The following is a 27,212-nucleotide window of genomic DNA, read 5'->3' as shown; positions in this document are numbered from 1 at the left end:
TACAGTTAGCAATTTTTTCCCTGCATTTATGAAACAAAAGCTTCCAAACCAATCACTGCCATAAGAACTGCTACCAGCCTTCCAATATCTCTACACTGCTGACATCTCAACTGCTTTCAAAATCTCAACACTTTTTAAAGACCTCTATGATATCTGTCACAATATGGGTAAGAGAGATGATTTATGCCATAATATGAATCCATTGTCTAAAGAGTTAAATGCTATTTAAGTTGTGGTTGTTTTATATTTAGCTTGTCAGAACCCAGCTTGGTATAAAATAAAATAAGAACAATAAATGGTTAGTTATCTCTATATTTTAATTCTTGTTCACAAATATGAAGAAACAAAATAGTTTAACAATAATTTGTTTTACTAATGATGGTATGTTTACATTTAACAGTAAATTCAGTTTTCTTGAACTAAGATACTGATTTTAAAGACCTAAGTAACTATTGTTCTTATATATGTATTCATTCTCGTAATTCTAATAAAAGTGATTACTTTGTATGTTTAATTAAAATCTTTGAGACTGGTTACTTAAATATAATTCCCCTATATTGTCAAGTTCTGAGAATAATTTATTTGGAAAAAAATATATATGGCAAGACACTCCTGACAGGTTTAGACACACACACACAAAGAAAGATGCATACTTGTAAGGAAGAAGCAAGAGTAGAAGATGTATGTTTCATGAAGGCATACATAATTGATATATAAATATGCACATTTGTGACTGCATGTAAAGAAACACATTCCATACAATTCATTTAATGACTCAAAATATTGACATCCTATGTATCTCTTGCATAAGGATTAAATGTTTGGCACAATCTTACTCTGCCTGAAAAGAAATAAATCAATATAGATGCAAATACTATCAAATAAAACCAAAAAGACATCTAGAGAAACAATCCTAACTTTAGTTTTCACATCATAAAGTATGGTTTAAATATGCAAAGAACTATCAGTCAGACATGCATATGTGTTACTTCAGCACACAATTTGTGACATAAAATTTTTATCCAATGCCTTTTGGAAGCACCAATTTATAGAAAAATGTATTTTAAATTTTTCAAAAGGAAAATAAAAAATTCTCAGAACTGGAAGTAATCAAGTCATCAAACAGCAGCAGGAAGAAAAGAAGATAGACATTTAGCATGGGCATGGGGAACTGCCCTGCATTCAGCTTCCATCCTTTCTCTGGTAGCCCTATTTCATGGCTTCACATTTACTTTGTTTTCTTTTATGAGACTCTTGTTCTCTTCCTCCTTTTCACCCATCCAAATTCCCCTTTCCTGTACTTTTTCTCCTCTTGATAACTTCATTTTATCCCCTCTGATATATTTATTAGACATGTTCCACGGGTATCAGTTTGTAAATTATGAATGGGTAAACAAGCTACCCACAGCTTGGCTCCCCAAGAACATCTTTCTTCACTGTGGAATTCCTGATGCCACTCAGTTACTGCTACTCTTTGACATTACCTCCGTTCTCAGCACAGTCCCTAAGTTTCTTGATTTCATCAATCAGGGATCTCTATGGCTTATCCTACTAGAGCACTGGCTTTGTCTTCTGACAGTATAATTTTCTTTGGTAACTCTTAATACCTGTCTTTTCTTTAGGGTCACAATCCTCAACTCCCTAGTTGAATTTTGATCAGTATGTTTTTCTGATTATTTTTTAAATTGGCAGTATCTTGCTACATGTCCCAGGTATAATTTTTGTGCTCCCATCCTTTGAGTGTGGGAAATACAAGTATGCATAACTTTGATCAGGGATTTTCTGTTCTTTTTTTTTTTCTGAGTCATTTTTAAAATTTTATTTATTCATTTACATTCCAATATCAGCCCTTCCTCTCCTCCCAGTTCCCACTCAAGCAAGTCCTCTCCTGCATTCCACTTTGCCCTTATCTTTTGAGATGGGCAAATTCCCTTTCTGGGTGTCACCCCCAGGCTATTACCATCCATCCTTGCTCCCATACCTACACACACCTCCACAAATCAAGTTGCTGCAGGACTAGGCACATCCTCTCCCACTTAAGCAAGACAAAACCATCAGGGTGTGGGATCCACAGGCAGACAGGCAACCAACAGGTTCAAGTACAGCCCTTGTTCCAGTTTTGGGGGAACCTGTATAAAGACCCAGCTGCTCATCTGCTCATGTTCAGGGGTCTTAGGTCTGCCTTGTGCTCACTCTTTGGTTGGTGATTCAGTATCTGGAAGCCACCAAGGATCCAGGTTAGTTGACTCTGTTGGTCTTCCTGTTGAGTCCCTGTCCTCTTCAGTTCCTTCAACCCTTCTCCCAACTGCTCTGTAGGACTCCCCAAGTATCATCTAATGTTTGGCTGTGAGTCTCTGCATCACTTTCCATTGGCTGCTACGAGAAGCCTTTCCAAGGTTTTCTTTCTTATCTTCCCTTTGATTATAACTTGAATCTCTTACAGACATTGCTAGAATGCAGTTGGATGATATGAAAAGACCAAAAGTAATCAAGAATGTCACTCAAGAGGCAACTCCACACCCCCAACTTGTTATAGATGAAGGCAGTTAGTACTCTTGCAAAATATCGTTCTGGAAAGTGCAGTGTGCAGGGGCTAAATTCTCCATGTTTTTGCTTGGAAATTTTTGTTTGTTTGTTTTTGGTTTTGTCTATGTGTTTTCATTTCTATCTTTTCATTAAAATCTAAGAGGTGTAGAATTGAGTGAACAAATCTGTAAGACAAACACTCTGTCTCTTGCCAAGAGCCACTGAGTACAAGATGGGTAAGAAATTAGTTTTATAGATGCTTTTAACTTCTTCCACATAACTCCTTCAAATGTTATTCTTAAAAATAAATAAAATGCTATGATATGATTATTAGACAATATCAAATGTACTCTCCTGATATTTGATGTATGAATTCTGGTGAACATTCTTTTTCATGTGTTTTATTTCAGGGGCTATTCATTGAGGATTCAGAAATGAAAAATTCAACTGCACTGACAGAGTTTGTGCTTACAGGGCTCACAGAGTCTCCAGAGCTACAGGTGCCCTTGTTTTTGTTCTTCCTGGTGATCTATCTCATCACTATTGTAGGGAATCTTGGTCTAATTGCTCTTATCTGGAATGACCCTCACTTACATATCCCTATGTACTATTTTCTTGGTCATCTGGCTTTTGTGGATGCTTGTCTATCATCCACAGTGACACCAAAGATGTTACTCAATTTCTTACAGATGAGTAAGATGATTTCCTTCTCTGAATGCATGATACAATTCTTTTCCTTTGCTGTCTTTGTTACTACAGAATGTTTCTTGTTGGCAGCTATGGCATATGATCGCTATGTAGCCATATGCAAACCTTTACTTTATCCAATGATTATGACAAATAGACTATGTATATGTCTATTAATCCTGTCTTTTGTAGGTGGAATTCTTCATGCTTCCATACATGAGGGATTTCTATTTCTATTAACCTTCTGCAATTCCAATATAGTACATCACTTTTACTGTGACATCATTCCATTACTAAAGATTTCCTGTACTGACTCTACTCTTAATTTTCAACTGGTATTTGTTTTTGCTGGAATAATTCAAGTCTTCACCATTGTGATTGTTCTTGTGTCCTATACACTAGTGTTGTTTACAATTTTACAAAGGAAGTCTGTCCAAGGCATGAGGAAGGCTTTTTCCACCTGTGGTGCCCATCTCTTATCTGTGTCTTTATACTATGGGCCTCTTCTCTTCATGTATGTTCTCCCTCTGTCTCAAGAAGCAGATGATCAAGATATCATAGACTCTGTGCTTTACACAGTCATAATTCCCGTGTTAAATCCAATTATTTATAGCCTGAGAAATAAGCAAGTCATGGATTCTCTGAAAAAACTGTTAAGGGAAAAGGCTTAGACCTCACAAAGTACTTGTTTTTTTTGTTTAGTATTAAAAATGTCACGGTTTTCTCTGTAAGTTTTTTTTTTTTTTAATGTTTTAAAGAAATGTTCAAAGAATTTTGAATTTTAATTTTCTTGTCTTTCTTTGACAATGGCTAAATAAAGTTTTCAATCACGTTTATGACTTAAGGTGTGTAGTGTGAATTATTTAAAAGGAAAAAATGGTGGCTTGGCTTGGCTAGCTCTCTGTCTGCTACCATGTTCCTGGCTCCCTGGCTCTGCCATGTTCCAGCTCTAAGTTCCCATTCTAATGGTGGCACTGGCTTGTTAGAAGTGCCGGCCTAGAACCCACAAAATGTTGGCAAGGCGGCTGTCTCCACTGATCAGCTCTGTGAAGTCTATGGCTCTAAGCATGGCTCTTGGGCCAACTCTGCCACCCTCATAATGCTCGGCTCAACCCTCAACAGTATCCGCTGTGCTTGTGGTACCCAGTAGAATGAAGACTCTTAATGCTTAAAGATTAGCCAATAGATTTATATATCAACAAATAATACACAAGATGCCCACACAATTAGAATTGTTACCCAATATCTAACCTTTTGATATGAATAACTACCTGAGACTTTTAGAGACACGGATATCTCCTTCTCCTTCTCTTTTTCTCCTCTCTCTTCTTTTCTCTTCCCAACTCCTCACTCCACCTACCTCTTCTACTGCCCAATCACAGAGCTCCACTGCAAATACAAGGGGCAGGAAAATATCCTGTCACAAAGATGATTTGTTTAATAAAATACCTAAAATGTTGTTGCCTGCAATGATTTAAAACAAGAAATGTCCCCTAAAAGCTCATGTATTTAAGCCTTTTAGTACCCAGATAATGAGGCTCTCTGTAAATATCCTGGAATCTCTAGGACAACAGATTTGCTTAAAGATGTACACTTCTGGGGATGAGCTTTGAAGGTTTATTGTCTTACCCTACTTCCAGCTTGTTCTCTCTGTTTCCTGGTATGCTGACAAAATGTGATCAGCCAGCTTTCTGCTTTAGGTTCCAGTTACCAGGGTATTTAAGTCATTATGAACTCTGACCCTTTAGAACTATAAGTCAAGGTAAACCATTTCTTCCATAAGTTGCTTTTAGTCATGGTGTGTGACATGACTAGGGTTGTTTCAAAAGGGCCCTGAAAGGCCAAGAGGCCCTGAGTGACCTTTATACAAAGCTGTGGTAGCAAAGATTGAGTTGCACTGGAAACTTAAGATATTAGAGATGCCTGAGCCATGAGAAATCTGTCAAGGAGAGATACATAAAGGGAGAATAAATGGCTCAAGAAAATGCATTTTTGGAGGCAGCAAAGCTGGAGGGGCAGAATCATATAAGTCTTTTTAAACTAAAGCCCCAGACTAGACCTCAATCTAAAGGCTTTCTACTTGTCTTCCTGGGTTTCTGCCTTGCTTTGGCTCACCATTTCCTCATGATACCCTGACTCATTTCTCTTGGGATGGGAATATGTAGTCTGTGACAATATGTATTAGACTTATACAATTTGGTTTTTTGTTTTGGTTTGTTTTTTACAGGGTCATAGTTAAGAAATTGCCTTGAGTCTCAAAAAAAGACTTTGGACTTTGAAATGTTGAGACTGGTAAATACCATAGGAACTTTAAAACTGGAATAAACACATTTTATATCTTGAGATGGTCATTAGCCTATGGGAGTAGGGGAGTAGCCAGTAGTGGTTTGGATGACAAATGGCCCCCCAGAGTTCATGCATTTATATGTAAACACTTGGTCCCCAGTTGGTGATGCTGTTTGTGGGTGTTATGGAACTTTTATGAAAGCCAGGATCAAAAGTAAGTGTTTTAGTTAGGAGAGATGACAGAGGTTCTGGTTAGTCAACAAAATGATGGACTGGGTATTAGGACTATCTTGTACCTCACTGGTAGAATTAGGAATGTGTATGCTCTAATTGTATTTTGAGAGAAAAGTTTTACTTTAACAGGAGGAGTGATATGTAGGAGGAGCTAAGTGGGAAGGAGTACTGAGAGGAAGAGATGGAACAAGGAGAGAAGATGAAGAAGAGGAGAAGCTAGGTGATGAGAGAGAGAAAGAGAGAAGGGGCATGGAGGCAGATGTTCACACGTCTCCACCAGTCAAAGATAGTTTTTATATCTAGGTTGGGTATTGGGTTACGATTCTGATTGAGCATTACCAAACTTATAAATCCTTTGATTAACATTTAAAAAATTATATAAAAGTAAAAAGGAAAGGGGGGCATGGGACAGGGGTTTTCTAGGGAGAGGAAATGGGGAAAGGGGATGGCATCTGAAATGTAAATAAAATATAAAATAAAATAAAAAAGAAAGAACATTTGATGATAGTAAGTTTTGAAAATTATAACTTTGCCCCATTTCCATTTTATTCTGCTTCCTGATATGGTAATAAAGTGTGGTCAAATCAAATTCTTGCCCTAACTGCCTGTTGCCACCCTGTCCCCATCATTATGGATTCTAATTATCTGGAAGCAGGAGCCAAAATAAACTCATTCTTTCATAATTTTCTACTGGTCATAGAATTTTACCACAGTAACAGAAGATTAGCAAACACAGTTTTAAATATTTTATTCAAATATTTGTTTCATGATGAACAATATAGGTTGATGTTTAAACAGATAAAAATTTACTAACCTTTTGAAGTTACTTCCCCAGCTATTGAGAACTTGTATATTTTCTCTTGGTATTACTAATATCAGATATGATATAAGAAATGCATTTATCAGGGAGAAATAGAGAGGTGAGGGAGAAGAGGAAGAAGGAGAGAGAGAGAGAGAGAGAGAGAGAGAGAGAGAGAGAGAGAGAGAGAGAGAGAGAGAGAGATGCTCTTAACTTAGTCTGTTTCTATGTGGCGTGAAAAGAAGTGCCTTTACATGTTTTGAGCTTCTTTTTTATAAACTTTATTAATATGGTATTAGGTGAATGTGAGCAAGGCAAAAGAAACAAATCAAAGTATAGGAAATAAGTGGTTTTTGATCATCTAGAAATTAAGCAGATGAAGCCAATAGGAAAATGAAATCATTAATATGTTGATATTTATGAGATCACTTTTTTTTTGTTTTTTGAGACAGGGTTTCTCTGTGTAGCCCTGGCTGTCCTGGAACTCACTCTGTAGACCAGGCTGTCCTCGAATTCAGAAATCCACCTGCCTCTGCCTCCCAAGTGCTGGGATTAAAGGCATGCGCCACCACTGTCTGGATATGAGACCACTTTTATCATAAATAAGTCAATTTAATGTCAATAAGTTATTACAAAAATAAGATATTGCTAGGGAGATATAATTTTATGATGCTCAGTGAGTTGCTTGAAAAGATAAAAAATAAAATGGTCTTTCGATGTTTTATTTGTGAATCCTTGTCAGCTTTCCTTATCTCTATACCCTTTAAAAGTAATGAGTGAGCCTTCTTTTTTCTATTCTACCCTTTTGTGGATACTGAAATTTCACAGATATTCCTGCTAGTGCCCAGGAGGAGCCCACTATAAAAGTTTTTCACTCTGTGCCTTGAAAACTCTTACTACACATCTTCTCAATCCTCTTATAGTGCCTTATCTCCAACCACTACTAAACTGCTTCTCCAGCCCCAATATTGAGTGCTAGTAGACAAGCTCTCATGTTAATGATCAAAAGGAAAATCAGAACATGCTCCTGTCACATTCAGTCATCTTCTAGAGCCTTCCTTTAAGTTGGGGACTACATAACCTCTGACCATGCTTCCAAGTCATGTATAATCTGGAACATGGACATCCTACCTCCATGGCTGCATGGATCTCCTACCTCCTTGGCCACATGGATATTGTATCTCAGTGCCTGCATTGATCTCTTCTCTGCATCTCTCTAGGCAGAAAATTCACATCCAAAATTTTTGTTTTTTCTAGTGATCATGGTTCTCTCATAACTTTGATGAAAGTCTTGTGGGTAATTTTCTCAAAGTGCTTTCTACTCTGTGCTTGCTTCCTTTTCCTTCTTCCTGTATACTCGGGTATCTTGACCCAATTTCAGTTTAGGTTAAGGGAGCTTGGCATGTCTGTAGTTTAATATGTATTTTGCATGAGGAGAATAGCTATGCTTTGACTTGAACTTGAAGTAATTCTAGAGGGTGTCGGCTCTCTTCAAATCACATTTTGGTTACCTCAAAGAAAACAATATAAAAAAGTTTTTGGAGCAAGATATTATACCCATAATGTTCCTTCAAAATTAATAGCCATAAAACAAAATCACCCAGTCAACAAATGATCTAAAAGGATAATTTTACAAAGAAGAAATGCAAACTGGCAATAAATACTTCCTATCCTTAGCCATTAAGTGTGGGACTGTAAAAGGATGGCTTGGTTTCTGGTGAAGCACTGGCTAGAGATGGCCGGGGACCCAACAAGTATCCCTTTCAAGGGATGGCATACATTTCACTACACTCCCAGACTCCAGACTCCTGACACACAGCCGAAGACCTCCATTGATCCTCGCCTTTCAGTCAAGTAGGTCATGCCCCTACAACCCCTCTCAAAGAGATGTTTGTGTCACCCAGCACAGGTAGAGGGCATGACTACAGGCCTCAGTCTCAAGAGATCTCCATATTAATGAGATACCTAAAGGCCAGAGGGCATAGCCAATTAAACATTCCTTCCCAGACCCTCCTTTCTCCTCCCTCCCTATTTAATTCAGGTCTGCCCTGAGGTTTGGAGGGGAGTGTGTGCAGCCACATTCACTTTTTACCATGACAATAAACCTTTTAAAACTATGGACTTCCTTGTGTCTTTGGGGCCCTGCAGTAGGGAACCATGGAGAAGGCATTTTACTACCGAGCCACTGCTTAATCTCCTGTTAGAAGACTTCTCTACATTCCCACTGTGTAGGCCCCCAACTCAACCAAGCTAGCTGACCCAGCCAAGTAAGTGCCATAACCAAGAGTCTCTACCTGGCTGGGCACTGCCAGAGCTTTTTCCCTCTCAGCTGCAGGCCAGTCCAGCCCGTATGCACTCTGTCTCAGTTCTTCCACGGCTCCCAGCAGCATCTGAGAGCCTAAGGACAGAGACCACCAGTATCCCGGTCAGCTGCCACCAGTATCCCGGTCAGCTGCCTCGGCCTGGAGATCACCACTTAGGAGCTCTGTCACCGTGGGATTTCAGGCTGAGATCTCCCCACACCCGGTGGAATCGAATCTGGCAGCGTCTCATAGCCCAGGGTCTGCCCGGTGCCATGTGGAGTGAACTCAGACAAATTCCCACACTTCTGCTCCCCAGTGCTGAGGTTCCAGCCACCTGAGGTGGCAAGAAAACATAAGAGCCCAACAGGACTCACACCTATGTGTGAGCTACAGCCCAGCAATTAAGGAAGTACAAGTAACACTACTTTGAGATTCAATCTCTCCATTGTTATAATGGCTATTGCCACGAAATCAAATGGCCACCAAAGCTCTGGAAGACATGCAGAAACAGAAAAGCTTGGTCTCTGTTGATATGAATGGAAACTTAAGAAAAAGTAAACATGGGAGAGCCTCAAAAAAACTTAAAATGGAAATAACATGTGATTCAGCTATACAATGGTTGGAAATATACACTAAGGAATCTGAATTACTGTATCACAGAGATTCTTGTGCATCTTAGTTTATTGCTACACCTTTCATGATAGGCAGAAAATTAGTCCAATCTAGGTGTTCATCAACAAATGAATATGAGACACTTATATACAATGAAACATTTTTAGTCATAAAGAAAAATAAAATAGTGATATTTGATTGAAAATGTATGCAACTAGAAATCATTATAAGTGAATTGAGCCAGATGAGAAAGACAAAAAAACTGCATTTTCCTTCATATACGAACTTACATAATATGTGTGTGTGTGTGTGTGTGTGTGTTTATTTATATATATGTATGTTTGTGTGGCATGAAAATTAAGAGAGGATATTAGAAAGGAAAAGAGATCTCAGGCAGAGAGGGAAATGGAATACATGTCACTGGCAGGCTGAAGTGGGGAGGAACTAGAAGAAAGGGCACCAGCTGGTAGAAAGAGGGGACACACTGAAGGCAATGGAAAGAGAATGGATGAGAAGGAATGAAAATAATGTTTATATATGAGGACAACATGAAAAAGTATTGTAGGCAAACCTAAAGAAGTTATTTAAATAAGAGTTTGCCTAACCTGTCAGAAAAGTCAACTATGATTTTTAAAACTGGTGGCAGAAGATGCAGTTTCTGTATCTAAAGCCATATTTGGATGCTGAGAATAAATATTCATAGTGTAAATGTTCTCAATGCCCCATGGGATCATTTGGACTCCTCACATGCGTCCAGTCCACAGTGCCGAGCACAGCAACTGCACTTTTTCTATGGGGAATGCTGGAGCTCCTGGTGGGAATTTCAGCTTCTGTTTCTCCTCCAGCACAGGGGGTTACACCTGACTCTTGTGTTGAAAGGAAAATTATATAGAAAATTTTGGCATTTATAGAAGGAAGACTTCACAATGAACTACTGTGGTAGGAACTGCACCCTAGGTTACTGCTTTCCTGTAGGACTGTGTTTGTTTCTGCTTTAGACAGCCTAACACTTAGCAAAGATCTCTTCAACTTCTTCCAGGCTATAGGTAAGAAAGAAATGATTTCTGTATTATTCTGTATCCTCTCTATGAACAGCTAAAACACCATCAAATACACAATAATTTTAGATTTACCTTTTCAGATTCTAGATCAGTATGGAAAAAAAGCAAGAGCAATGTCTGTATATTTTATTTTCTGATTAAGTATGAATAAACAGAATAGTTTAACCTGGGTTCTTATAGATAGAGACCCTTTGTTACCTACTTAATTAACCATAATGTTTAGTGATGATGAGTTAAAAATACTAAGTTGCTCTTTCATAGCAAACAACTATGGCAATTTTAGTAAAGATGACTATTTTACTTATTTGGGAACATTCTTTAACTCCTCTATCCTCTCATTTTCATCTAATGATTTACATTAAATATATATACAAAGATACATAGGGGAGTAAAAAAAAGTATATATAAACTACATGTTTCATCTCTGTGTGTTTGCTTTACACAAGCATACACTTCATATATGAAAAGACAGAAAACATGCAGAGAACATCATTCCATGACATGATGACTCTTTCTCATACTTACAATTGAAACACGAATTTATTTGAGAATTTCTAATTTTTTTTATTTGAGACTGCAAGGAATAAAGCATTTAGTTTTATCTTGCAAAAAAACCTAGAAAAAATTAAGAATATTCTCAAATAAAATCAGAAAGATTTCTAGAGATACTTGGTTGAAATTGATGGCAGTTTCTCCCCATGGTTTGCGATTTGTCACTCCAGTGCTATGTCTCTTTCTCCATTGGTTCTCTTCCTGCCCACGCAAATATCCCTTTCCTGTCTTTTTATTTTCTCTCTTGGTTCCTTCCTCTTAACTTTTTGATGTGCTTATTCTTATATTTAAAACATGTATAGGTGTTCTGTACATAAAGTATGAGATCACAAGACAAAGTATGACTGTCCATGGTTCTTCAGCTCCTCATAGTGGATCCTACTGCTTACCAGTTCCTTTTAGTATCTCACACAGCATGTTTCACATACAGCACTTCTCAGCAAAGCTCCTGAGAGATTCTTAATTTCAACACTTAGATTTTCTTCACTTGTCTTACCAGTGTTTCTAGTTTGACTGGTGACGTTTTGCTTGATTTTGTCATCATTGGTATCTATCCTGTTTTAAGGATCAGTACGATCAGCTAGCTAGTTGATTTTACTTTTTGTTGTTGTTTTGTTTTATTTATTTTGAGAGAAATAAACAAAAAATAAATCACGTGCCTCAGACTCTTAAACATTAGGGATTAAATGTGTCATCATTTCCAGCCCTTTGCTTGTCCTGCCTCTGATTCTCATGGGAGCTACCCGTGCTTTTGATGTCCAAGGAAACAATACATCTTAGGTGCAAATTTGAGGATTTGAATACTCAGCAAGAGAAATGACCAATAACAGCAGGCATCCACTCAGTCACTAAATATCTAAAATCGGAAGCCAGCACACCACTCACTGAGGCTGTAAATACTGGTAAACCTAGCACACTATTTTATTGGAGTCAGTGGGGTGCTGCCCCTGTTACTATAAATAATCTATATCTGGATGTCTCTCCCCCTTGCTATTCTAAAGCAAATATAGCTGGGTGGATTTACATCTGGACACACATCTGTCATGTCAGACTGTAAGTCATTTTCAAAAGCTTTGGCTTCTGCAGTAGTGGACAGTCTCTACTATGTGGCAGAAAAATGCTCAGGTGCTTAGCAGAAAATGGAATCGACCTCTGTTATACTACATCTTCAACATAATGTTGCATTTATTTCTGTCCTCTTTTCCTTCTCTTTGTGTACTCAGCTAAGGCAAGTCACACATAATTCCACCCTTAGTCACTCCCGTCTTCCTTCCTGCCACTCTTTATTGGTCACTCCCCTTATTTGTCACTTGCATCCTCAGAAAATGCACTCTTGACAATGTTGCTACTGTGTGTAGTCATTGATGTCCATTTAAATGACCGTGCATACAGTCACCAAGTGATAACCCTGTTCTTGACCGAACATCTCATACAGGTGTCCTGTGTTGCTGTACACTCTAATTTGCTAATTTTTCAAAATCAATCTTGTCACGTCTCATCATTTTCAAGGTCATATCACTGCACACACATTTGTATTGCCTAGAGACTTTTAGAAGTCAGATTTTTAAACATCATTTTAATATTGCTGCATCTGTTTCTATGGAAATGTGTCCCAAATTTTGCACATTGTTATTCCCAGATAACTCCGATATGGGATGTGATTTGGAAGCCTCAGAACAACAACAATAATTTGCTAGCTAATATTTCTCACTAGTTTCCCCTCCCAGCAACCTATTTTCTCCACCACATATTTAATTTTAAAAATATTTTAAATTTTTCTAATGCTATGCCTTATTGTAATGTTTGAGTGTCTTTTAAATGGTCAGTGTGTTCTAACTGCTTAGCATCCTTGACATCCAGTACTGATGAGATGACTCAGAGGTTAAGAGCAGTACTGCTTTAAAAGGGACTGGAGCTTAATTCTTGTGCAGCTTGCAGGCTTATGAATGTCTGTAACTCCAGCTCCAAGAGATACTACACCCCCTTCTGATCTCCATGGATGCCTACACTCATGCATACATATCTTTCATTTCAGAACTGTCCAGTGACACCATGGAAAAGAACTCCACACTGCTGACAGAGTTTGTTCTCACAGGACTGAGTCACCAGCCACTGTGGAAAATCCCTCTGTTCCTTGTCTTCTTGGTGATCTATCTCATCACCATTGTGGGAAACGTCAGTTTGATCTCTCTCATCTGGACCGACCCTCATCTTCACATCCCCATGTATCTGTTCCTTGGCAGTTTGGCTTTTGTAGATACATCTATTTCTTCCATAGTGGTTCCAAAGATGCTTCTTAACTTCTTAGGTAAGAGCAAGGTGATCACTCTATCTGAATGTATGGCACAATTCTTTTTATTTAATATCAGTGCAACCACAGAATGTTTCCTCTTGGCAGCAATGGCCTATGATCGCTATGTAGCCATATGCAAACCTTTGCTCTACTCAGTAGTTATGACCAATGGTCTGTGTGTGTGGCTGATAGTCTTGTCTTTTGTAGGTGGAATTATTCATGCTTTGATTCATGAAGGTTTTTTATTGAGATTAACCTTCTGTAATTCCAACATGATACATCACTTTTATTGTGACATTATATCATTGTTAAAGATTTCCTGTACTGACCCTTCTCTTAATTACCTAATTGTTTTTATTTTCTCTGGCTCAATCCAAGTTTTCACCATTTCAACTATCCTTGTCTCTTATGCTATTATTTTGTTTACAATCTTAAAAAACAAATCTTCCAAAGGCATGAAGAAAGCCTTTTCTACCTGTGGAGCCCATCTCCTTTCTGTATCTTTATACTATGGGCCTCTTCTCTTCATGTATGTGCACCCAGCATCTTCAGAAGTATATGATCAAGATATGATAGACTCTCTGTTTTACACTGTCATAATTCCTGTGTTAAATCCAATCATTTACAGTTTGAGAAATAAGCAAGTCATTGATTCATTGTCAAAATTATTAAAGAGAAATGTTTAGATGTCTTGCAACTATCTGTTACATTTGGGTAAATAATCACTAAACAGTCAATGTTAAATGTGCCTTTGTGTTCACACTATGAAGATATTTTACTTTTGTAACTCACTTAAAACTTTAACTAACAAAAGCATAAGTGCCTAAAATCTCCTTAAAACATAAATGTATCAGAAGCAGGAGTCCTTTCTAACAAATGTTATTACATATAGGAACAATTACAGCGGAAAACAAATGGAATCAATGTTTAAGCTTTTTATTTAGTCTTTTTCAGTGTAACTATGTAAGTATATTAAGTTTTAAAAATAATATTTCTACAAAACATGCTTAAATACTATTCCTTGATACCAATAGTGCTGTGTAGTTTTGAGAAATACCACATTTACCTGTGTAGAGAAGGCAGGTTTTTATTTCAGTGAACAGAAACAGATCTGTGGTTTATGGCTAGCCATTGACATGTTTTTCATTTCACTTCTTTAGGACATGCTTAATTTTACTTCTTAGAGCAAATCAATCTAAAACTTACAAGAGAAATCATCAGAAGAGAGTGCAAGGAGATAGTCATGACAGCAAGGCAGAACTGTAAGGCAATGCTCTGAGTTTAGATTTCTTGTCTGAGTGAACAGAAGCCACTCCTGTAGTCTAGGGTTCCTTGTGAGGCAATTTCTAGTGTCGCTTTATATTGTATGACAGTAGTTCAAAAAGCCAACCAGTTGAGAGAAATGTGTTAAAAGTGTACAAGGTGGGGAAGAAAAGGTGTCGACTTTTTACAATTTAAGTAAACTAAAACTATTGAGTGAAACACTCTAGTAACACACAATTATTGAAATGTCTACTTGAAAAATGAAAGCGTCAAGTGAATATTAACAGAGATTAAACAATGGTAAAACCTTATAGTATTGCAGAACAATGTGAATTTTAGGAGAAATGTGAAAATGAGAACACACATACAAATGAGTTTACAAGTGTGTTTGAGAGAGAGAGAGAGAGAGAGAGAGAGAGAGAGAGAGAGAGAGCCTTTCATACATTGTATAAGTCTTCATGCTTCCTGAGCTATCCATCGACAGTTCCACCCTGCCTTTTTTTTTTATCATCACAGAAATGCCATACACAATTGTATTGGCTCAGCAGAGGCACTTGCTATACAATCCACTCTTTCCTGTTTATGTAAAACTGTAGTTCTTATATCCTCCAGTCTGCAGATACTCTCTTTTTTTTTTTACAGCTGTTGCTTTGAGGTAATTTTTCACAACTAAAACAAATGAAATAAAAGCCCTTTTAATATTTTAAAGTTATTTTCAAAATGATATAGCTGCCTGCACATACCTTATTAATATTTAATTGCATTTATTTGCATATATTTCACAGAGATCTATTCAATATGCTGATGTGGGCATAGTTACATTTTTTTTCTTTACCATGGATTTCTCACACTGGTGTGACTTGAAATCCTTTCCAGTGAAACTTACTTTAACTCTGAAGTCTCTTCCTTTATAATTCTCCAAATGAAAATTTTGGTATATATATATATATATATATATATATATATATATATATATATGCATCACTGAGAGCTTTCTGGACCTACCTTACTGTCTTACATATTTGCTTTCACTCAAAAGTCCTCTTCACACAGAATCCCTGCCATATCTTTTTCCACCCCTATCATTATTGTCTCATCTTAACTTAAAATTGAAACAATATATTTTCTTCATAGTCTGACTAAACTGTGACCATGGTTGCTTTCCTACAAGGCTTTCACATAGCCTCAACCAGAACAGAGAATTCTATCACTCATTAGAAGAATTTAATCACTTGTACTTCTTGGGCCTAACTTGACCTTGTGTGACACTTAGCTTTGGCTCATAGGTTGCTATCTAAAGTCCTACTGCTCGGTGCCTTTTATTGTTTGTATCACAAAAGCTTACACATGTGAGACCTTACAAAAATGTTTCTGAAATTGAAGTAAATTGGTCTTCACAAATATACAAAATGCAATGAGTATGCCACTCTCTTTAATAAAAACAGAGTCCATAGTTGGTGAGACATCTCTCCTGGTAAAGGTTTGCTGCCAACCCTTAAGAATTAAGACTTTAGAGGCTGGAGAGTTGGTTCAGCAGTTAAGATCACTGACTGTTCTTCCTGAGGTCCTGAGTTTGGTTCTCAGCAACTACAGTGTCCTCTTCTGATGTGTTTAAAGATAGCTACAGTATACTCATATACATAAAATATAATAAATCTTTTTTAAAAATAAAAACTTTTTAAATAAAAATTTTTTTAAAAAGGAATTGAGACTTGAATTCAGTTCACCCAGGGCCCACATGGTGGACAGAATTCATTCCCATAGAGTTTCTTCTGATCTTTGTAGATGCTCTGCACACTTTGTAGATGCGCATGCACACACACACACACACACACACACACACACACACACACCATAAAAATGTAAAAGAATAAGTGTAAATTCAATACTTTGCCTAGAACAATTTGCTGCATACCATTTCAAACTGCTGTTGCTGCCACTGTTTTTATCTTGGTAGTCATAAGTATCACACAACTAAAATGATAGTTTCCTTAAACTTGAATTTTTGATAGACCATGACAAAGCATTATAGAGAAACAATTGGAAGAATTAAAGTATTTTAAGTATTTAAAACAGGCAATACTGTGGTATGGTGTAATTCCAGAGACCCATATTTCAAGATACCTGCAAATCATTGTGTTCTTAGTGGTTCCCCTGAGGGGACACATCTGAAGCCAGAGAACCATTAAAAAAAAGGCTAGTACTTATGTGAAATCCAAGATTTGTCCTGGAAAGGAATTTCAATCTGGCTTTATTCTGAGATCTGACTATGAGAAAAAGTTGAACATATGCTAATGTGTCTTATTTGTCCTTGATATATCCCTCCTTCTTCTGACTCTTTCAGATGATGCATGCTTCTGAAAGTTTAGTGGGTGTCAGAAGCACCAAGAAAGTTATAAAACTGTAATTAATTCCTTTCACTGAATTTTGTGATTCAGTAATGCTACACAGCTCCTGGTGTAGGCATAGTACCAAAAGGACTATGGGTAATCAGATATCTTTACAGTAGAATGTAGAGTCCTCTGGGTATATGACCAAGAAAGGTATAGCTGGATCATATGGTAGACCAATTTCCAGCTTTTCAGAGAACATTCATAATGATTTCCATGTCACTATACCTGTTTGCACATTCACCAGTAGTAAATAAGTATTCCCCTTTCCACACGTCCATACCAACATCTGCAATCATCTGTGATTCTGATCTTATCACATTCTTACTGTGATAAGATGAAATCTCAACATTGCTTTAATTTTATTTCCTTGTTGCCTGAGGATGTTGAATATTTTTGAAGTGTTTCTCAGCTGTTTTATTCCATCTTTTGAGAATTATCTTTTTAGATCCGTATCCCATTTTTTAAATTGTCTTGTTCACTTTCTTGATATTTAGGTTTGTTAGTTCTTTGTGTATTCTAGATAAGGACCCTCTGTAAGATGGATAGAAGGTAAAGATTTGTTCCTGTTTGTTGGCTGCCCCTTCAGTAAAATGATGATGTACTTGGTTGTACAGAAGCTCTTTAATTACTTGAAGTCCCATTTATTAACCATTGGTTTTAGTGCCTGAGCAGGCAGAGTCCATGGAGAAAATCCTTCCTGTACCAGTGAGCTCAAGTATATCCCTTACTTGCTTCCCTATCAGTCAGTGTGTCAGGTCTTCTGTTGAAGTCATTGATCCATTTGGAGATGAATTTCATGCAGTGAGAGATAAGAAACTAATTTTACTTTTCTACATGTGACTACCAAGTTTGACCCCCCCCCATGTTAGTTTATTCTGTTTTTTTTTCACCAATGAATACTTTTGGCCACTTTGTAAAACTTCATATGGCTTTGGAATGTGAATTATGTGAGTACTAAATTCTTGTCCATTCATCAAAGAACTGTTTTATATGCAAGTACCACACTGTTTTATATTTATACTTTTGTATATAATTTGAAATCTTGGATGGTGATAGCTCCAGCAGGTTTTGTTGTTCTTGTTGTTAGTGCTGCTGCTATTGTTATTCAGGATTGTTTTTGATAGTCTGGGTATTTTGTGCTTCCATATAAAATTTAAGATTATTTTTTTTCAATTTCTGTGAAGAATTGCATTGGAATTTTGATGGAAATTTTGTTGAATATGTATAATGTGTACATATATATATGTGTGTGTGTATATGTGTGTGTGTGTGTTTTCACAATATAACTTTCATAGATTCAGGATATTGTGAATTATTTTTAATATTCTGGAACAGGAAGACATAAATTGGAGTGGAGGAAGGGAAGGTAGGGTAAAGGATTGAACATAAAGGGAAATAAATAAAATAAGTGATTTTCTGAAGAAGTCATTCAGAAACTTACCTACCACTGTAGACACTTCCTAGTACATAAAATAGAATTACCCTGTAATGGGGTAATAACATCTCTACCAGACACCCACTATATGTTAATAAAAAGTCTTAGTTCCAGAAATGGGTGTCTTCTTTTGGAATTGTTGACCAGTAAGTTTCCAAACATTCAGACTATTGTAAATGTTATTGGTTACCCTCTAGCACTTGATGGTAAGACTCTATGACTCTATAGTTTAAACTACAACATACTTTTGTCATAGAAGCTTGTACTGACTTGGACATTTCATCTCTACTGGCTATTTTTTTTTTTTTTTTTTTTTTTTTTGGTACTGCAAGGTGCTATGCAAGCTACTGGAGGAGGAAAATAATCATCAAGTTGATTCAGTTTTGAGCCCTAAGAGCTACAATAATGGCTAGCTTGGCTACACCAGGAGTGCAATAGTGATGTGAATGTCACAGGAGTAACCAATCATTTGATTGGATTTAAGTCCTATCCCACAAGACAAAACCTTATACCTGGTATCATTATTTGTTGTACATTAGATGCTTACTGGCTGTGAGAATATTAAGTTTATCTCAAAAAATCACTTTCTTTGTAAAATTTATTTAAATGTATTAGGAACTTAGCTTCCGAGTTTGAATCAACATCAAATCCCTTGGTATTTGAAGAAGACTGTTTGAAAGACTTCTCCTGCATACCAAAGTATGTGGATGATCAACACCATTACAGAAAATGTCTTTGTATTTTAATCTATTACAACCTCTTATAATTAAAATTACTCATGTACTTTATTTATTTTAACTGCTTAACAACTTCAGTAGCACATTTTGCACTCTGTTGCCCAAGCTATCCCCAATCTATTTGCTCAGGCGACCTTAACCCTTCAGTTTCTGATTATCTGATACTCTGTGGCATAGATTGTAGAACCGACTATAAAAGGGTGATTTGGCCTCCCCGGTAGAGCACTGGTTTTGAGATAGCCAGAAACCCAACAGGTGTTCATTGCCTGGGTAGGGATGGCACCATGCCCCCGGATTCCATACTCCTGGCATGGGGCCCGAGATCTCCATTTAACCTGCGCCTTGCAGTCATTTTTTGGCTATGCAGCCACTCCCAAAGGGGTGTCACTTAGCACAAGTAGAGGGCATGACTACAGGCCTCAGCCTCCAGAGATTTCCATATTAATGAGTTACTTAAAGACCAGAGGGCATAGCTAATTAAGTTATTCCCTCCCAGATCCTTCCTTCTCCCACTCCCTATTTTAGTCAGGCTCACCCTGACCTAAATGGGGGGCAGTGCACCTAGACCATCTACATTCACCATGAACAATAAACCTTTGAAACCCCTTTGGACTTTTCATGTTATTGGGGCCTGTCGTCTTGCAGCCATTGTGGAGGACATCCCTGCGTCCCAGCTACTGGTTCCCTCAGCTTTTTCCCACAATAGATCATACTTTGTAGTGATTTCTAGATTATTTACAATAAGTTATACCAAGTAAAACTTTTAAAATAGTATATGGTTTAGGAAATAGACCATAAAATAAATGAAAATTTATATAATTAAATTCAATGAAACAATTTATCAAGACTATCCAGTTAATAATACTCATGGCTCAGAACTACAAAGGATCAAATTACCATTACCATGCCTTTTAAAGTACCATGATCAGAAGATATATTTGCTGAAGGAAAAGAAAATAAATAATGTATAGAAAACTATAATATAGGTTTTGACTTTATTATCAGTTCAAGAAATAAAGATATTATTGTTATGAGATATTCCTCTGTTATAAAAATGTATATAAATATGTGTATGGATACACATTTACAGATAAACATGCACACTCTAATATTATGTTTTTTGAATATACAATGCCTATTAAAGGTTAATTAATTGAAATAAATTCTCCCAGGATGACAGCATCGCCGAGAGGTGATTGGTTGGTCTTTCACATTTTCAAATTCATGGGCCTTTTTGGACAGCATGGCTATTGGCTGCTACCCTATAATATTTGCTTTTCTCTTTCCTCTGATCTATCCCCATAGCTTATTGTAATTTTGTTTATTAGATTTGTGATTAAATTAAGTGAGTTAAGACATGTTTAAACATAAGATGTTATTTGTATTAGCAGAACAATGTCATTATTTTTCTCTTGTAGAAAAATGTAGACAGCTGCTTAATTAAAATTGTGTTTTGATTAGTAGATACATCATGACATCAAATTACTCACAGCATTCAATTTTATATCTCAACCAAAGTTGCCACAAAGCCATCAAGCATGTCACTGATGATGAAATATGATGACATTACATGTAAGTTTAATTTCTTAAGCTAGATTTGCTCAGAGTGATTTGATGTTTATCGATCCTCTGGGGAGACCTGAATTTTGCACACACCTCCATCAGCAATGCCCAGTTGATGATCTTCTTTTTATCCCACAGAGAATCCTAAGGCATTCTGAGGGGAATTTCAGATCTTCACATCTTCTTCCTAGGAAAAAATGCACAAGTGTGTTCTTCTATGTATGATGCAGGAACAATGCTATAAATATCATTTTCCTCAGCTCAGTTAGTAAAGCCATCTGAGTGAGTCAGTGAACTACACACTCCTCACATAGGCACTGTCATGTGTTATTTCTGCTTTTGAAAAGTTCGAAGACTCTTAAAGGATTTCCATAATTTCTTAGAAGATACTGGTAATGCTGAAAATATTTCCTAATAATTATTGTAAAGAATATTTAAAATTTACAAGGTTTAAGGTCTACAAATTTATAGTAATTTTAGAATTTATGTACAAAATGCAAAAATATCCAGGAGGTATTTTTGAAAAGCAAAAATTGAAAATTTGTATGTTTTATTTTTATGACTAAAATATGGACAAGAAACATGGTTATTAACTTAATTGTTTTATGTAACAAGTTTTATTTTCATGTCCCATATTTATGACAACCTTATCAGTTGTGCTGAGATAAAATATAAGTGCCTCAAAGGTCACTTTTCAGATTGATGACATTATTCTTGTATAAGAAATAATTAAACAATTATATAAAGATCAATTCAATTTCTGATTAAAATTGAAGATCTACCTAATTAATGCTTATTAAATAGTAATTCTTTTATGGCTCTTCATGTTATAATTATATGTAGATAGACAAATATATGATAAGACTAGAAAGTTATTGTATAATTGAATAATTTATATGTAATATTAATTATATATTCACAGAAGAATATATCTAAATGAATGTGTGTATATTTGACTATATGTATGTGTACACAGACACACACATATATGTTATTTGAAAGATACTTATACATACTTTGAGGATTTTCAATAATTTTGAGATAGCAAGTAAGCAAACTAATTCTATATAAAATTTTACTTTATATGTACAAGGATTGACATATTCTTCATATAATATGTATCTAGTCAATATTTGGCTCTTGTTATTTACAAAATAAATGAGATAAAGAATAGAATGATCCTTCAGACACTATCCCTCTACTTATACAAAAACAAGAAAAAAATTCAAGTTGAAGCCTCTTAATTATAAGTAAATTCCATAAAATAGACTTGCATCCTTAAATAATGTGAAGTGATTCTGATAAAACAGGTTATTAATGAACACATGTTTAGGGCAAATGTTTCCCTCAGGCCTCTGAACTTTTCCCATTATTTTGCTATGTGAACCTTTCACGCTCTCTCTTCTCTCCATGACTTGCTTTTACCATACTTAGCAACTTCTGACGGCTACTTTTGCCATTTTTTCATGGCCTTTCGTTTTCTTTCATCTCATATAAATGTATCTCTTTCCTTTCTCTTCCCTTTTTTTCCTGTTTAATCTTTGTTTCTTTTTAACTGCCTACTCTTTATTTTGAAATTTTTCTTAAAATATTTTATAGAAGAGTCAGGCGGATCTACTGCCCTCTGTGTTCTGATGGAGTGTATTGTATCATTCCTTTTTCTTTTATTCTCATGCCACTCCTTTTACATGAACAACTTATTATTCTATGATTTTAAATTCCATTCAATAAAGGAAAGTCCTCTTGCTGAAGCCACCGACAATCTCTATATTTTCAGTCTTAGAAGTTCTCTCTCTCTCTCTCTCTCTCTCTCTCTCTCTCTCTCTCTCTCTCTCTCTCGTCTCTCCTCTTTCCATAGAAGAGGAGTTCTCAAGTTCTCAATCTGGGAGTTGAACAATCCTTTCCCAGGGATACCTAAGACCATCAGAAAACACAAATACTCAATTATGATTTATAAAAAGTAGCAAAATAACAGATATAAAGTAGTATTGAAAATAATTTTATGGTTGGAGAGCACTACAACATAAAGAACTCTATTAAAGGGTAGCAGCATTAGAATGGTTGAGAACCACTGCCCTAGCACATTGTTTTTGCACTTTGCAGTTGATTTCTAAACAATTCTTATTATCTTTCTTTTTTTATTGTTCACAATACACAGTCTTCTGGTTCACTTCTGATGTTTTCTTTGATCACTGTGCTTAATATTACTTCATTGCCTTTTTCTTTTCTCCTGTTTGGCTATGTAGGGCTCTGGTTTAACATAGGAACTGAGTTAATTGAATGGAAGTTGGTGCTGAAATAAAAAATGGAGAAACAGGGGCTAGATGGATGGCTAAGAGGATGGGTGCTTGCTAATCTTGCAGAGACCCCAGGTTCAGTTTCTAGGGCCCACATGGAGGCTCACAGTCATCTGTAATCCCAGTTCCAGAAGGTTTGGAAAAACTAAAAGACTGTTCTAGTAAAAATTGTGATTTCATATCTAATCCTGTTCCCATGTTAAACTTAAAATATTAGTGAATGCTTATTTCATTTCAGGCAATGTCTGGTGAGCAGCACATGGAAGAAGAGAATACAACACTGCTGACAGAGTTTGTTCTCACAGGGCTCACAGATCATCAAGGATTGCAGGTGCCCCTGTTCCTGTTATTCTTGCTGATATATCTCATCACTCTTGTGGGGAACCTAGGTCTGATTGTTCTCATCTGGAGTGACCCCCACCTGCATATCCCTATGTACCTTTTCCTTGGGAGTTTGGCTTTTGTAGATGCCTGGATATCATCCACAGTGACCCCTAATATGTTGTTTGACTTGTTATCTGAGAACAAAATGATATCACTTTCTGAGTGCATGATACAATTTTTTGCCTTTGCATTTGGTGGGACCACAGAATGCTTTCTTTTGGGTACAATGGCTTATGATCGTTATGTAGCCATATGCAAGCCATTACTTTATCCAGTTATTATGACCAACAGACTATGCATCCGCCTACTAGTTTCAGTATTCGTAGGTGGCTTTCTTCATTCCTTGTTTCATGTATTGTTTTTATTCAGATTAACTTTCTGTAATTCTAACATAATCCATCACTTTTATTGTGATATCATACCATTATATAGTATTTCCTGTACTGATCCTACTCTTAACCTTCTATTAGTATTTATTTTGTCTGGCTCAATACAGGTATTCACCATTATGACTGTCCTGGTTTCATATACACTCGTGCTATTTACAATTTTAAAAATGAAGTCTCTCCAAGGTATAAAGAAGGCTTTCTCGACCTGTGGAGCTCATCTCTTATCTGTGTCTTTATACTATGGGCCTCTTCTCTTCATGTATGTGCTCCCTGCATCTCAACAAACAGATGGGCAAGGTATGATGGACTCTCTGTTTTATACAGTCATAATTCCTGTGCTAAACCCAATTATCTATAGCCTGAGAAACAAGCAAGTCACAGATTCACTGAAAAAAAAGATTAGAGAGGCATGTTTAATGCTTGAAAGTCTCTTATCCATTCGCTAAAAACATCCACAGAGGGCTGGGGATTTAGCTCAGTGGTACAGTGCTTGCTGAGCAAGCACAAGGCCCTTGGTTTGGTCCTAAACTCTGAAAAAAAAAAAATTAAAAAATAAAACAGCCACAAAATTTGCCAGTTTGGTATGTTTTTGTTTTAGAAAATATTGAAAGATTTTTGAAATTATAATCATCACATTTTTACAATCTGATTAAATGAATCTAAGTATTGTTACAATGATAAGGTGACATACCTAATAAAATTCTTAAACTGTTGGGATTTCTAATCTGAAAGTGTTAAAGAGTCTCATTAAGTTTTTATGTCATGCTAAATAAAAAAAAACATTCCACTGGGTATGTGTTCTTCTGTGTGGCTTTACTAATTCACTAGTTACTAAAAGCATCCCTGGTTCTTTACAAATGGATAGGTAGAAAACATGCCGCAGCAAACAGGGCCATCTAGGTTGAACCCTTTAAGTGTGTTTATCATTTATATGCTTAGCTTCCTGTTTGTTTAAACACATGAAAAAAATTCCAGGAAATCTAACAGCTCTTCACACTTTCTTCCCCCAAATTATTTCTTAGTGCTTATAAAAATTCATACCATATGTCATAGTGACAAAATCAACAGAAAATGGAATGCAGTCGTGAAGAAAATGACAGTAAAGGGAAGGACAAACTATCAGCATTCTCTTGACTTTCCTTCCCCATTTCTGTTCATGGGGAGGGAAGCTTATACTTTCTTTGTTAATGATGTCTTGAAAGGCCTCTTTTTGGAGTGAGGATTACCTTACTTCGTGTTGTTTTGGTTTCTTTATTTGTATATACCTATATATTTTAATGATATCACATACTTTTATTTATATATTTTTCACTGATTTTGATAATTTTATACTGTGTTACAAGGCCATATGATATCTACACTATTTTCTCCCTCCAAATTTTTCCATATTTATCACACATAATTTTTGGTTTTAGATAGTTGTTTTCAATTATATCATACATGTTCTTGACTAGGTCATTGTATGTTATTAACCAATGTACACAACTTCCATAAGTCAGGAGCAAAACAACAAAATGAAATAGTTAAGTTTGTATGGATTTAAAGAAAGAAAAGTTGCACAATACAAAGGAAATGGTCTCAATTTGGCAATTAAAAAAAATTAGTCTTCAAAAAAAATGGACGTTGATTTTTTTTAAACAAATAGTATTTTACTATGTTAGACGTTTCAGACCTATATGCAAGTTTCAAATTTAAATAAATGCAAAAATAAGTAAATTAATCTATTTGTTTTCATTGAATGTTTATGGGAAATTCTGCATTTTTATTGTTATGTATAATTTTACCAAATCTTCTTCTGCCCTGGAGCTACACAGTCACTAACCTACCATGGAAAATTTGTACAGCTGTCTGCTTCTCTCTTCCTAGGAAATGCACATTTGCAACTGGTTTACTAAGTGTTCACACTTTTCTTGTTATGTCTGTGCTTGGCAAGTGTCCACAGGATCACTGTAGAATAAAAGATGGTGCCTGAGCCCCAACCCCACTACTGAAACAGAATCTGAATTTTTAAAACATGTTCTCTTACAAATTTGGTGGTAGTCCTATTTGGGAGGCAGAGCTCTAGACACATGCCATCGAGATTCTTTGTCTATTTTCTTGCCCTTCTCCATCCCTTGACATTCATTAGTATACTTTCCCATTAAATTTAAGTGGAGAAAAGCTGTCCATCTGGAATTTGGGGTAGCATTCTCTGCCAGGTCCATCTGGGGTTGGTACCATCTAGATCTTTGACCTTACTAAAATCACACTTAGATTAGTTCAGATGTACACAACTCAAATCAGAAGGAATATATTTTCCATATAAATGAAAATTTGTCTAAACATATCAGACATTATCTACTTGATGTAGAGATTTGTCAAGTCTTCTAAATTCTACCCTTAGGTAAAAAATCACAAAATGTTAAATATAATATACATTTTAGGCATGTCCCCCAGTTGAGGGATGTTGCCATCCACCTATTTCAAAATTTTTAACCCAGAATTGTTCCTGTTTAAAGGAATGCAGGGACAAAAATGGAGCAGACTGAAGGAAAGGTCAACCAGACACTGTCCCACCTAGGGATCCATCCCATCTGCAGATATCAAAACTATTTATATCAGACACTATTGCTGATGCCAAGAAGAGCTTACTGACAGGAGCCTGGTATAGCTGTCCTGTGAGAGCCTCTGTCAGCACCTAACTAATACAGATACAGATACTCACAACCAATGATAGGACTGAGTCCAGGAACCCCAATGGAAAAGTTAAGGAAAGGAATGAAGGAGCTGAAGGGATTGCAACCCCATAAGAACAACAATATCAACTAACCGGACCACCCAGAGCTCCCAGAGACAAAAATGCCAACCAAAGAGTATGCATGGATGGGTCTGTGGCTCCAGCTACATATATAGCAGAGGATTGCCTTGTCTGGCCTCAATAGGAGTGGAGACCCTTGGTCCTGTGGAGGCTTGATGCCCTAGCATAGGGGGATGGTAGAGGGGTGAGGCAGGGAGTGGGTGGGTGGGGGGGTGAAGGTGCACCTACAGAGAGGTAAAGGGGAGGGGAGATGAGATTAGGGAGGTTGCAGAGGGGAGACTGGGAAGGGGGAACAGCATTTGAAATGTAAATAAATAATGAATAAATAAAATAGACAATGAACATCTTTTTCTGGTGTCTGTATGCACCAGCACACACGTGTACAGACATCACTTACATTCATCATATGTACAGACATACATACATGCAAAAATAGAATTTTAAAAACTTAATAGAAAAAAAGGAAAAAACCCCTTTTCTATACTTTGTCTTCTGGATACTATGAATTATAGATTGGAGGTTTCAGGGTTCCACTGTACCTGTCTCCATAGCATTATGATAATAAGTCTCAGGGGTTGTGTTTGGGTGCTGTTGGCCCTCC

General features: G+C 36.5%; 2 protein-coding genes across 4 annotated transcripts; both read left to right on the top strand.

The window, feature by feature from the left end:
* On the top strand, positions 1-4,049 carry LOC117717921 (olfactory receptor 5H19-like). Its single transcript, XM_034515426.2, has 2 exons — positions 1-167; positions 2,937-4,049. Exons 1-2 carry the CDS (start codon positions 147-149, stop codon positions 3,882-3,884), a joined length of 969 nt encoding a protein of 322 aa, XP_034371317.1. The 5' UTR covers positions 1-146; the 3' UTR covers positions 3,885-4,049.
* Positions 4,050-13,264: 9,215 nt separating this feature from the next.
* Positions 13,265-25,534, top strand: LOC117717923 (olfactory receptor 5H18). 3 transcript variants are annotated; one of them, XM_076943051.1, is made up of 3 exons: positions 13,265-13,368; positions 23,280-24,111; positions 24,837-25,534. In XM_076943051.1, exons 2-3 carry the CDS (start codon positions 23,283-23,285, stop codon positions 25,031-25,033), a joined length of 1,026 nt encoding a protein of 341 aa, XP_076799166.1. In that variant the 5' UTR covers positions 13,265-13,368; positions 23,280-23,282; the 3' UTR covers positions 25,034-25,534. The 3 variants fall into 3 exon arrangements, with proteins under 3 accessions (XP_076799166.1, XP_076799165.1, XP_076799167.1); XM_076943050.1 differs by lacking the exon at positions 13,265-13,368 and adding an exon at positions 14,043-21,136; XM_076943052.1 differs by lacking the exon at positions 13,265-13,368 and adding an exon at positions 14,043-21,136 and having other exon boundaries at positions 23,280-25,534.
* Positions 25,535-27,212: the final 1,678 nt, after the last annotated feature.

The sequence above is a fragment of the Arvicanthis niloticus genome, chromosome 12, assembly GCF_011762505.2.
Source record: "Arvicanthis niloticus isolate mArvNil1 chromosome 12, mArvNil1.pat.X, whole genome shotgun sequence".
NCBI classification, from domain to species: Eukaryota; Metazoa; Chordata; class Mammalia; order Rodentia; family Muridae; genus Arvicanthis; species Arvicanthis niloticus.
This window is presented reverse-complemented; position numbering and strand designations above follow the sequence as displayed.

What these genes read in the sequence shown, in the direction of transcription:
- LOC117717923 (XM_076943051.1), top strand. Translation starts at nt 23,283, where the DNA reads ATGTCTGGTGAGCAGCACATGGAAGAAGAGAATACAACACTGCTGACA. An exon ending in TCAACAAACAGATGGGCAAG is followed by an intron (nt 24,112 to 24,836) that starts GTATGATGGACT and finishes ATTATTTCTTAG; the next exon opens with TGCTTATAAAAATTCATACC.
- LOC117717921 (XM_034515426.2), top strand. Translation starts at nt 147, where the DNA reads ATGATATCTGTCACAATATGG. An exon ending in TGATATCTGTCACAATATGG is followed by an intron (nt 168 to 2,936) that starts GTAAGAGAGATG and finishes GTTTTATTTCAG; the next exon opens with GGGCTATTCATTGAGGATTC.